The sequence below is a fragment of the Apostichopus japonicus genome, chromosome 21 (assembly GCF_037975245.1).
Source record: "Apostichopus japonicus isolate 1M-3 chromosome 21, ASM3797524v1, whole genome shotgun sequence".
Classification (NCBI taxonomy): domain Eukaryota; kingdom Metazoa; phylum Echinodermata; class Holothuroidea; order Aspidochirotida; family Stichopodidae; genus Apostichopus; species Apostichopus japonicus.
The window spans coordinates 2,490,538-2,502,909 of NC_092581.1; the positions used below are offsets into that span (position 1 = coordinate 2,490,538).

At 37.3% G+C, this 12,372-nt stretch overlaps 1 protein-coding gene across 3 annotated transcripts; it reads right to left on the reverse strand.

The window, feature by feature from the left end:
- Window positions 1–3,106: 3,106 nt before the first annotated feature.
- Window positions 3,107–12,088, reverse strand: LOC139963017 (uncharacterized). 3 transcript variants are annotated; one of them, XM_071963471.1, is made up of 7 exons: window positions 11,711–12,088; window positions 9,858–9,981; window positions 8,002–8,156; window positions 7,049–7,372; window positions 6,507–6,608; window positions 5,697–5,868; window positions 3,107–4,310 (listed from the first exon to the last, which is right to left on the reverse strand). In XM_071963471.1, the coding sequence occupies exons 2-7, from the start codon at window positions 9,884–9,886 to the stop codon at window positions 4,223–4,225; spliced, it is 870 nt and encodes a 289-aa protein (XP_071819572.1). In that variant the 5' UTR covers window positions 9,887–9,981; window positions 11,711–12,088; the 3' UTR covers window positions 3,107–4,222. The 3 variants fall into 3 exon arrangements, with proteins under 3 accessions (XP_071819572.1, XP_071819574.1, XP_071819575.1); XM_071963473.1 differs by lacking the exon at window positions 9,858–9,981 and having other exon boundaries at window positions 11,711–12,086; XM_071963474.1 differs by lacking the exons at window positions 7,049–7,372; window positions 11,711–12,088 and having other exon boundaries at window positions 9,858–10,035.
- Window positions 12,089–12,372: the final 284 nt, after the last annotated feature.

Here is a 12,372-nt window from a genome sequence, read left to right on the forward strand (position 1 = left end):
CACTAACCTCTCCAAGTGAACGCCCACCTCCCAGAGCGCCCCCCCCCTTCAAATCGTATCACCTCCTCAGTGATGACCGCTACCCTATTTAATTTAGTTTACCAACTCCAGTAGGTATATCTAGTCATATATTTACGTTAACCAGTTAAACACTAAACCATATTCACCACACTTCGGAAGGAAGAGATTATAGCTCTGTATATCGACATGCTTCATTGAGTTCGCCATTGTGTGTAGTGTGCGCCTATTAATAATTCTGAAAGGGGTAAAATTTAGAGGTAATTCTGACAACAACAAAAAGGGGGAACTTGTTTGCGACCAAGGTTCCTTACCGCAAAAGTTCACCAACGAAGCATAAACAAATATTATCAAACTCCTTTATAAAGACAGGTTACCCACAGTGCATGATAATATAGCCTACTTGGTGTTTCACCACCAGGCTCACTATTATACTTTCGACTGCCAACATTATACTTTCGACTGCCTTTAAGTTTAGTTTTGTTCTTTATCGTTGCTATGACAACGACCGCAGCATAACGATCTTATGAAGCACAGATACGTTTTCCTAAATAAATCATTACGTAATCCATAGATAATTGGATTCACCATTGAGTTGCCGAACAAGAATACCTCCGCAATCGTCTCTCTGACAAACAGACCAGTGCCGTCTACACTGGAGTATTCCTCCACGATAAACTTCGCTGTCATCGGAAGCCAACAGATGGCAAATGCGCCAAGTACTATAGACGTTGTGACAGTCGTTCTCATCAAAGCTTTTCTTTCGTAGTTTTGCTTTCCATACTTTGCGAGCGCATTAATTCTCCGATTTCCGAAATGTGATTCTTTGCGTAGATCAAGTAGATCAAACACATACAGAACAGATGGTATAGCAGCAATGACCACAATCCGATGGAGGGATACCGTCCTCCCTTCGTAGTTAGTGACACCGTATACCCATCTATAAGGGTCATCTATGGGTGAGAGGTACGGTAGGATGCCTAAGACGTTCCTTATATACAATCCAAGTGAGTAACAACAAAATTCTGCTGGTCCGTTTCGTCATGATGTTAGGATATCTCAGTGGCCTAGAGATAGCGATGTACCTGCAAAGAACATGAGGTAAAATGAGTTTGAAAACCTTTCTCTTTTGACTTTCTTTCTTATGTCTCCTTTTGGATATAGCCTATAAGGGAAAGTAATAAGTTATCATTTCATTGTAGCATACCGTATCGTAAATTACTAAATTAATCATGACTACCAAGTGTGTGTGTCGCTCATATAAACCACCTGCATGTTACTTAATGGGGAATAAGCAACATTCCTTATCTTATGCTTGAAAAGAAGGTATTTCTTTAATCATTGTAATGTTTGCTATAAGCCGTTTTAACATATTTGAAGGAATTACTACATTGCACTACTTTTGTTAAGGCTAGCCAAGTCAGTGGAGACTCTACCGATTTTCATTATTGTTGGGTATAGTGATGATAAATGTCGGCACAGGAAGTGTTAAGCAGTTAAGGCAGAGTAAGGGTGGAATTATATCGCTGAAGATAAAATCTATGGGTATTTGTAGTCTAGTTTGGATGTATATATATTTTGTTATGGTAGGCTGCTGAGGGTCTTGGCCTACTCCTAAGTTAACCTCTCTTGCTGTGGATGAACCAAGTTGTTGAGGTATTATGTAAGTATAGATCTTTATCCATTTGGGAGTAAGGTATGGAATACCGGGTGAATGATTTCTGGGAAGAAAAACACTATTATTCTAAAAACTAATTAAAGAAAGAAGCAAGCAACTTTGTGTGTGTTTCTACACATTCTGACCCCACACCCACATCACCATCATCATCATCATCATCATGATCATTTTCATCATCATGATCATGATGATCATGATCATGATCATGATCATGATCATGATCATGATCATGCGTCATCGTCATCGTCATCGTCATCGTCATCGTCGTCATCGTCGTCGTCGTCGTCGTCGTCGTCGTCGTCGTCATCATCATCATCATCGTAATCATCATCATTATTGTTATTATTATTATTATGCTCGGTATAGTCCTATTACTAATATTGTTTTTTCTGCAATCTGCATTCACATCTTTTTAGGTGTTTGCACGCTTTACCGTTGAAATTCCATGTAAATATGGTTTTTTTCCTTACTTATTGAGCCTATGGTGCGTCAGGCTTTATTGTTGTTTACTTGGTATATAAGATTTAAGACATTAATATTGATTGCTGAAAGCTGTTATGGAACGTACATCGATGGGGTGATTTAGACATTGTTGAAGTAAGCATTTATATACTTGAATGTGACGTATATATTCAAGTGGGGGAGTGTCATCGTTGCCGATGTGTTTTTTCCTTAGCGTGGTTAAATGGAAATTTCCGCTTGGTCGAGGTGGGGCAAAGGTCAATGCTGCCCTCGCCCAATGGTGTTTGGGTTAGTGACCTTTTACACCCGCCTCCTTGCTTTGCATATACTTACGTAATCGATGCATATACTTACGAATTATGTGAGTTACATGCTTCTTTCCTCTCTTTATCCAGAGTGGTGTCGCATGTGCTCTCATAGCAGAAATCCTAAGTAATATCAAGCCGCCGTAAACCCCATAGAGCCACCGTAAACCCCTGAATGCCCCTGTATGTAGCGGTTTGTCGTATGGTTAGTTTTGCCCGGCAACGATTTTTTCACCGTGGTCCTGTCGAACCACGTCTGCAAAATAATCGGTTTAATACCTCCGTCTACGTTGTTCAGCAATCATTCAGCGTCGTCCTCGGTGACAGTGGGCACTCTATGAGGGACCCAAACCCGCGACCCTCAGGGTGATTTTTATTAAATATTCTTAGTGGTTTTTATTGCCACGTCAGTAAAACTGAAGTGCTCAGAGCTTTTATAGCAGAATTAGATCTTGTAACATTTATGTCTTTTTGATATGCTCAAAGATACTGCACTATACTTCATCACATATATATATATATATATATATATATATATATATATATATATATATATATATATATATATATATCTCATCATAGATTTACATAATCCAAAAATGACAGAAGGATTTATACAGAGACAACACCATTTCATGAATCATTGGTTTCAAGTAATTTATTTACATCAAATATACATAAAATAAGACAGACTGGTACAATATTTGTTAGTAGAAAATTACATTTAATGACGTCACAAAACGCTATACATATTCATATATCTATGGAGTGGCCTATGCAGCATTCATCTGATAAAAACAAGCTATTCAGCTTATCAAATTGCCTGACATTGCTCGCTGCAATCAATTATCTCCATCAACCCCCTCCCCCCAACCGGACTAGTAAAAGTTCTAATCTGTTTTCTCTGTGTCGAACCGAAGGGGAAATTATCTCCGGGCTTGTCTATATACAACAAATAAATAGCATATGAACCTAACACATTTATGTCATTGCGTTCGACAAATATTTTTAATGCATAGTTATTTTCTCTTTATTTTTCTTCTTCGTCTTCTTATGTGAAGTATTTCATAATTGTTCAATCTGTATATCATTTGTGAGGACGCAATGACGTAATCCTGTCAACTTTGGCGAGCCATGGAAGTACACGTGTTGTAGGTACCACACCACAATTAGAGTAGTGTAAACATCCGCTCGAAAAGTTCACCGAAAAACAAAAATAGCTAAACTGATCTACTTTAATGTTTGTGTTAGCATATTATCAGCTACCATCATTGTTTTGTACTTTCTGCCCTTTATGCGTAAGAGCATAATTTAAAGTACTGATGGTTTGAAAATATGGAGGATTGAAGGTGATATAAACCATTTTAGAGATTCTTTGGTTAACTGTTGATATTTACTCTGAGAGAGCAGACAGAAGGGTTAAATTATAGGGGTTCAGCATGCTAAACTTACTCCTACTACTTCTAGCTCAAAATCTAAGCTGTCATGATATGGAAATTTGCAAGTGCCATGACAGGCCAAGTCCTCAGCTTTCATGTGATAGGTAGGATATGCCAATTGAAAAACTATCTATCTATGCTTTGGCGGGTCTTGAAGGTGACGAGTTTTTAGTGTGTGAGTTAATGGAACGATTAGTTGTTGTGCGACACCTGTATGAAAACATGATACTGATGTAAGCGTTCGTTCATAGCACTTCCTTCACACGCAGACTGCCCCCTTTTTTCCACACGTTATGTTTTTGGACCAATATATGGAGAATTTATCGGTCGCTGTCATGGCAATAGAATGGTTCTAATTCATTCACATCTGAATCAGTATCTGGGTCGTTGCACCAGGTTGGCTGAGTTCTACGAATTATAAAGCAAAAAGAGTTTTCTTACTTTTAGTTATCTTACATTAAATCAATTTATAGTTCATCGGTGATGATAAAAAAGAATATTGAGAAACTAAAACAGCTTTATTGAATAAAAATTGATAAAAATGTCAAATGCTAGTCCAGAGCAAATTAAAAACAAAAGAAAGCAAACAGAAGGAACCAGGAAGTGTCATGTCAAGTAGTGAAGTTAAAGTCGAACAATTTTAATATTTTGAAATTTGCTTCTATGAATGTTTTATACTGCGGAGGATTTCATAAAATCAATTACATAATTAATTAATTAATTACTCATTTTCAGCCATTGAGGAATAACATCTAGAATGATGTCTAAGTTTGTTTAATTGCAATCCCTTTTTTTTTGATATGCAATTTCCAACAAAACTCACAAAACGATGATGTTGTGGAAGCCTTTAAGAATAAGCACTTTTTTAATGAAAAAAAAAAAATCACTTTAAAGTTATAAGATACAGTTTTCATTATAATCTTTAAACAATGTTTACTAGTGTTATTAATTTCGCGTTTAATTGCTGAAACAAAACAGTTCTCAATAACTTCATTACATGGTCACTATGTGTAGTCTCTTTTCAAGGGGACACTTAAAAACCAAGCCACCACCTTTAGTTTATATGAGAGAGAGAAAACAGCTAACAAAAATCTTATTCCATTTTGGTAATATCCTAGTTTAAAAGGTCGTGTTTCTAGGAACTGTCATTTTGTCAATCTGTGACGTCATAGTGCCATAAGGAACTGAAAGCTTTCTTAACTTTCGTTGTATTCATCTTGTTATATTATTCAGGGTGATATGATTACAATGTTAACACGGACATAAATGTTATGATTAGGTCATGTTTAGAAATTATATGTATGTTAGATTCAGTATTTGGAAAATCCCATTTCCATGACATAAAATATAGAGATCGTTTTAAACAGGAATAATATTGAAAACAAAATAAAAGGGGAAGAAAAGGACAGCACATGTGGCTCGAGAATATCCTATTTAGACTTGATCAAGTCTTCGGTGTTATGTGTCAAGAAACTTCGATTAAATCTGTGATACCTCCCAAATTGGGACGAAAATATCCTAGACTGTTTGATGAAGTAGTTCATGACAGTTATCTCTGCAACACATGCATGTTAGGCTATGATGATGATTTGGGATTTTGTGTCTCATTTAACATTTTGAAACTCAGGCTTCTTCTTAATTGGCCATTTTAACCTGAATTGAATTATGAATGGTGGAAGGTTTAACGACCTGACTGAAAGGTAGAGGGACCTTGGATAGAGTGGGAGGGGGAGGCCAGGGGCCAACAATAATTTGGTAGCATCAAATACGCTTGGATAATTATAAATAACTTACTTATAAACAATCATGTGTTCATCCTCCCCATTCTTTGGTCGGATTTCTTCATCGGTTTTAGATTTATAGTACCATCGTATACCAAGGACACAGAATAACACTACCAGGACCGATATCGTTGTCACGGCAAGTTTACCTAGCAGGCTTGGGCCGTGATTTGAACTTTTTACATCTAAACGATAGAAATGAAAGATGAATATAAAAATTATACAAATGTGACAGAAATCATCGAAACATCTATCTTTCACTCAGCCTTCATATTTCCCAGTCTTTGTTTGTTTATTATTTTATTTTTATTTTATTTATATATATATATATTTATTCATTCATTCACTCATTCGTTCATGCATACATTCATTCATTCATTCATTCATTCATTCATTCATTCATGCATACATTCATTCATTCATTCATTCATTCATTCATTCATTCATTCATTCATTTAGTTATTGTTTGGACATTACGAATATGATTGCGAAGCTTTACTCGACAAAGCCGAGGGATCATTATGGAACGCCAATTGAGAACAAATGTATGATTGTGCTATACTGTCATATTAACTCTTACACTGTATGCTTGGTTTGCTATATTGTTTTGTTTTCCTATATATTTTGGATTAATCACACATTTCAAAACGTTTGGATTTATTTACTGTCTCCTGAATTCAGTGAATAGACAGCGAGAGGACTTTTCCGAACCTTTTATCGAATCTACATTTACCTCTCACATTACCTCTCATATTGAGAGACATAAGTTTACAGCGCTGTACATCCCTTCCCCCATTCACCCCTCCGTTTTCTTTATACCTACTTTGATAAAGATGAATGGAACTAATAGAAACAAGACCCTCCGGTTTTATCGTTGTAGGGTAACGAATACCTTCTTCACATAATTCCATTTCATCTGGCATAGCTGAGACAAAATGGGAAAAGATATTACGCAGTTTATATGTTGACAATATTAAATGAACATCATCAGTGAAATATGAAATAAGTCACCGGACGGATCTTTTGCTTGATGATTGAATAATTTGAGGCTTATATCATCTCTGGCCTAACCAGGAACCATGTCCTGCACATGCGCAGTTCGAATGACTAATTGACTTATTGTTTACTCTACTAAGAATACACATAAAGTTAACATTCTGTAATACTTATTTCTAAGGTGAAAATTTGCGTAATACATATATATATATATATATATATATATGTATTACGCAAATTTTTATTACGATTTTCATTTATATATATATATATATATATATATATATATATATATATATATATGTGTGTGTGTGTGTGTGTGTATACAGGACAATCATTGTTCGATACAGTGTGTGCTACGTAACTCACCATCGTTTCCATTAATTACGTTCACCGTAAATCGTTCGTAAATATTTCCAGGAGTTGTAAAGTATACTAAATGTCTCTCCATGGCTTCCGTAAAGTTTTGTTGCACATGCAAATTACAGTATGAATATTCAGCATTATGAGTTGTTCGCCATTGGCAGTTGTTTTCTCCCAATACAAATTCTGTATCGGTGTCCAATAGAACTATTTGTAATTTATTTCCCTGAATTGATAGATCTTTGGTTGTTAATGAACAAAGCAGTAAAATTCCACGACTCTTCAAAACGGCGATGTTTGTCAATAACGGACAGCCATTCAATACACAATCTGTGAAAATGACCGAAACCAGAGATTTTAATCAAAAGAAAATAAAGAAATAATCACACGTGAAAAGTTTCAATTCCAAAAACCTGTCAGTATATACTGTGCAAATTTATCACGTGGATATTCAGATATTTTGACACCCCGTCTCCCCCCCCCCCCTCCACACCAACCCTCGCCCACCTCGCGCACCCTTTCCGACGGTGCCTTCTCCTTTTTCTACTCAAAACTTTCAAATGTTTTTCTTTCTTCAAATTCTGTTTCTTTTTCAACATTGGTCTTTCTTCCCTCTTTTGCTGCCAGTAGGAGATGTTTTTTGTTTTGTTTTCTCTCAAGATTTTAGAAATCTAAGTCCCGCAAGTTACTCATATTAAATTATTTATGCATCCAGTATCTAGGGCAGAATGTTTTTCAAGTAGTTTAAGCTTTACTCCACCTCACCCAATATGGAGTTCTGATGATCAAAATATGTCATGTTTCTGTAGCGAATGGTAATTCATGCAGAGAAAATTCCTTGAATTGAACTCAAATGATATAGCTCTGTATGTGTAAGTTATTCCTTCATAATTATTTGAATATTGGTTAGTATGGATGGATTTATTCAACTGGTTTTATATTGCAATGGGTTGCCTTACTTGTTTTTACTGGTTCTTTTGATATCGATGAGGTGACCTCTGACCCACTAACAGAAATCTTGCTGTTTCTCAGTAAAGTTTGCAAAAGGGAAACTAACAGAATCTGAAGAAACCGACCACCCTTCCTCATCTTGGCACGAGGTGCAGAATCAGACCTGAAAGTGGTGAAGTAAAGAAAAGCGAAGTCTAAAGTCCAGATTTGTAATATCAGTACAAAATCCCCGAGTACGAGCACAGAGCCCGAGTACTATAGAAGAAAGCCTCGAGTACGAGAACAAAGCCTCGAGTACGAGTACAAATGCCCAAGTACGAGTACAAAAGCCTCGAGTACAGAGCACAGAGCCTCGAGAACGTGTATAAAGCCCCGAATACGAGTACATGATCGCGAATACGAGTACAAAGTCTCGAGTACAAAGTCTCAAGTACAAGTACAAGCCTCGAGACGAGTACAAAGCCCTGAGTACAAGTACAAAGCTCCGAGTACGATTACAGAGCTTCGTGTACAAGTACAACGCCCGAGTACGGTTACGAAGGCCCGAGTACGAGTACAAAGCCTCGAATACGAGTACAAAGGCCCGAGAACGAGTACAAAGCCCAAAGTACGAGTACAAAATCCCGATAACAAGTACAAAGCGCCAGGAACGAGTACATGAACATTATTTCTCAGAGTACGAGTAAAAAGTCCCGAATAAGCGAGTTCAGAGTTACGAGTGCGCATGCCCGATTCTCACTTGGGGTCAGGTCAACTGAGAATTGAATCCTCGGAAAACGTAAACAATGACAGCTTTTCATAACGATAATCGCACTAAGAATGGGTTACTGCGACATTCGGAATTTATTTCTAGTGCATATTTCGGTGTGTTTACGACTTAAAAACGTGTATAAATTGACTGAAACTACTTCATAATAATATTGAATATAATGGAACACAGGTCCGTATCGCACGTGAAATAGTTAGTCTGATATAGGCCTACGAACGGGAAAAAGGAGTATATGTGACTGTATCCTTCGTATGGGTTTCGCGACCTTACGTGGTTGCGGGTGTTTTAATGCTTCGCGGAAGTTCTAACTGATAATTTTCGGAAATGAATTTAAAATATAGCATGGAACAAACTATTTTGCCCTTTTGTTTGTCATTATGAGCCTGAACTGTTTTTTAGAGAATATCGTAAGCAACTCGAGTCTAAAATACTAACAGTGACACTGACAGAACTGTAGATCTAAATAGGCCTACATAACATATCCTCATACTCGTTGCTTTTACGTCCATCAACGAACACTGCATAGTAGAGGCATTGGTATCTTGTAGTTGCAACTATACATGGTTTTTCATGTTAAGAAATATTAGTTCTCTTCATTTGTATGCGTGATTTAAAATAAGCTTAGTCTTATTCTTGGCATATTCCTACTACTTATAGGGGGGTGTTACTAAAACGAATGACAATTGCGTTACACATAACGAATGACAATATGTTGTAGGCCTACACACTAAAAAATTGCGTTGACTAAAACGATTGAAAGTAAATGACAGCACAGACATTTGCTTCAACCGGGTATATTAAAGCCACGCAAAAAAATCGGAAAATTGGGGTTTAAATCGCAAAAATTCGAGTTGACATTTTGCGATTGTGGCCGGTGTTTTCGGTAAATTCTTGAGCAAGATGTTTGACTTGTCCTGTGGGATTTTACCCCGTGAACTTAGGGGAATTGAAAAAAATTGTTGCTGTATAAAAATTATTGTTTTTATTACCCCCCCCCAGGGCAAGGGGACGGTCGCCTCCCTGGCGGAGGTTCTTTTCCCAGACTGATCATAAAGGTGGGACCTCTTCTCTCTTATCCCTCTTATATCCACTCACCACCGTCCTTCGTTGTTATTCGTTGTCATTCGCTGTCATTCGCTGTCATTCGCGAATGATAATTAACCCTGTACAAAGTCAATTGTCTTTCGGTCATTCGCTGTCATTCGTTTTTGTTTGTCCTCTTATAGGGTGGGTTCAATTTGTTGGAAAAAAATAAATAAAAATATTTATTTTATTTGGAGAAGAACATTATAAAAAATAATAGTGGGTGGGGGGATTTCCAGGGGTTATTCCAAGGAATATTATTAATACGCTGCGATGGTGTACACTCTGCCTTTAGAAAGCACAACCTTGACTCGGCAGAAATGGCATTGTAAAATATTTCCCTGAGCCACCCAGACTCTAAATAGCTGAAGACTTTACCATCTTTATAGTCCGTCATCAGTCTTTGCTTCAGTTCAATGTTATCAATACTGGTAAAATAATGCACAATATCAATGTACATGCAAGGCGGCCATTTTTTCATTTCAATTTCGTCTTCCCATGCAAGTGGTAAATCCGAAAGAGGATCGGGCATGGTCTTTCCTTCAACCTGAAGTACCGATGCGTAGTCATCTGCCTTTTCATTTCGCGCATCTGCTTTATTAACTTCAGCAATGTTCATCTGAACGGCAGCGTACGCTAAAGCAACTAACTCTTCTTTCCGGCCATTCATCTTCAACTTTCGTTTCTTTAAAAATTCCTTCAGTCTGTCAACTTTCCAAAGTTTAAACTCTTCCAAACTTGTAGGAATATCCATCCCAAAGCGAAAAAACAGAGTAAATTTAGACGTAAATTATGCGATTTCTAATGTTGACTGTAAGTGCTCATTAAGTTAACGTGGGTACGCGAGCATACAACTCTCGTCGCAACGAGAGTATTCTTATTTGACCTCTTGACCTCCATTGCGCAATGCAAACTCTGAACTCGCTTATTACGGATACGAGCACGAGTCTTCGAGAGTACGGACTCGAGTAGTTCATGTCTGGATTCTATACCACTGTTAATTTATTATAGTGTATACTGATAGTTTATTGTTTGTTGTTCCGTTTGATATATTTGATTTCTTTGAAGGGATCTATACCTATGATGTGCAAAACGGACTCGAAAGCAAATCCAAGTTTGAAAAGCAAGAAATTCTTTTGATTTCTTTCTTGTTCCCTGTTGTTGCTACTTTGACGCTCAATCTAATTCCCTAATGTGCCATCATTGCATCATTTTGTGTATATACCATTCAACCGTTGCGCTGTAAAGTACGAAATTGTGAGAATTTAAAACCGGAATGTTTCACAACATTTAATCATGCATTTCATCGAAGATGTCTGAATGTCGACAAGATTGAGTAATTCTGTGCACGTATGTCGTGTGTCATGGGAAGGGCGAGGGGTGAGGAGGAGGAGGGCACTGAGGGGGTGAGGAGGGGCAAAGATGATCCGATATTTATTTCATGCGTATTGTTTACTAAAAACAATGGTAAACTGCCTTGAAATCACTGTCAATGTTAAACTGTCTGGAACACGATATCAATAAAAGTCGTTTTCGATGTCTAAATCAGGGGCGAATTGGTCTACTGGCATACCGGCGCCACGGGTTAAGGCGCAAAAACGCGTCGGGTTTTCTCACGTACTATTTTCGTCCGTGTCGCAAAATGCCCCAGTTGCTTCAAGATACTCCCACCCTTCCTCGCTTAGGCGCTGTGGGTTTGGATTCCCGGGAGCCAGGAGCAATTTATACTCCAGTCTGGCCTGGGTTCCAAAAACCATACAGTGTAAGCAGTTACAGTTAAATACAAAGTTAAATTATGTGGATGTATGATTTACAACTCATTAAGACATGCAGGCAGGGTAGGAAAACACAAATGAAATACGTACCTCAGTTACATATACCTTGTCATTTAAATTGAGAAAGAATTGACTGTGCAAGAATCAATAATAATGCAGACTCGGGCCTTGGCTGTAGTTAGAGTGGTCCAGAAAAGATGTTTAATAGACTCTGTACGTAAGAAATGATTCACAACTCGGTAAACCGCACATGTGTAAAGTAATATGATTTTTTGCTTCACAGTAGTGTACGGCAAGAAAGATACATAATAGATAAACGCTGACCAATGTGCTCTGATAACATATATAGAAATATGTTTGCGATGACTCGTGTTAAATGAGGTAGCTTATTCGGGTATAGTTCATTGTAGCCATGGGTAGCAAATATAGTGTGTGTTACCGGCCAATCTCCATTGTCAATCAGTGCAGGTTCGATACACGCAAAAGGTCTTTGGTATATACCATTGAACATGTGGACTTTGGTTTATTTGTAGTTTGCTATTTAAACAAACGGTTTCACAACGAATTGCGAAACTGTGGGAAGTTTACTATGGACGCCATCTTGAAACCATGGGATCCTGGGGGGAAGCAAGCTAGGGGTGCGGGTGGTTTTCACGGTCACTGTATATATATGTATATATATATATATATATATATATATATATATATATATATATATATATATATATATATATATAGGCCTATATTAGTGC

Bases quoted from the DNA above. Each gene is read 5' to 3' on its own strand.
- LOC139963017 (XM_071963471.1), bottom strand. From the start codon at position 9,886: ATGACAACGAATAACAACGAAGGACGGTG. The intron at 6,609-7,048 runs GTGAGTTACGTA...ATTTTGTCTCAG, and splicing joins CGTAATTAATGGAAACGATG to CTATGCCAGATGAAATGGAA. The intron at 4,311-5,696 runs GTAAGTTATTTA...TATAATTCGTAG, and splicing joins GAACACATGATTGTTTATAA to AACTCAGCCAACCTGGTGCA.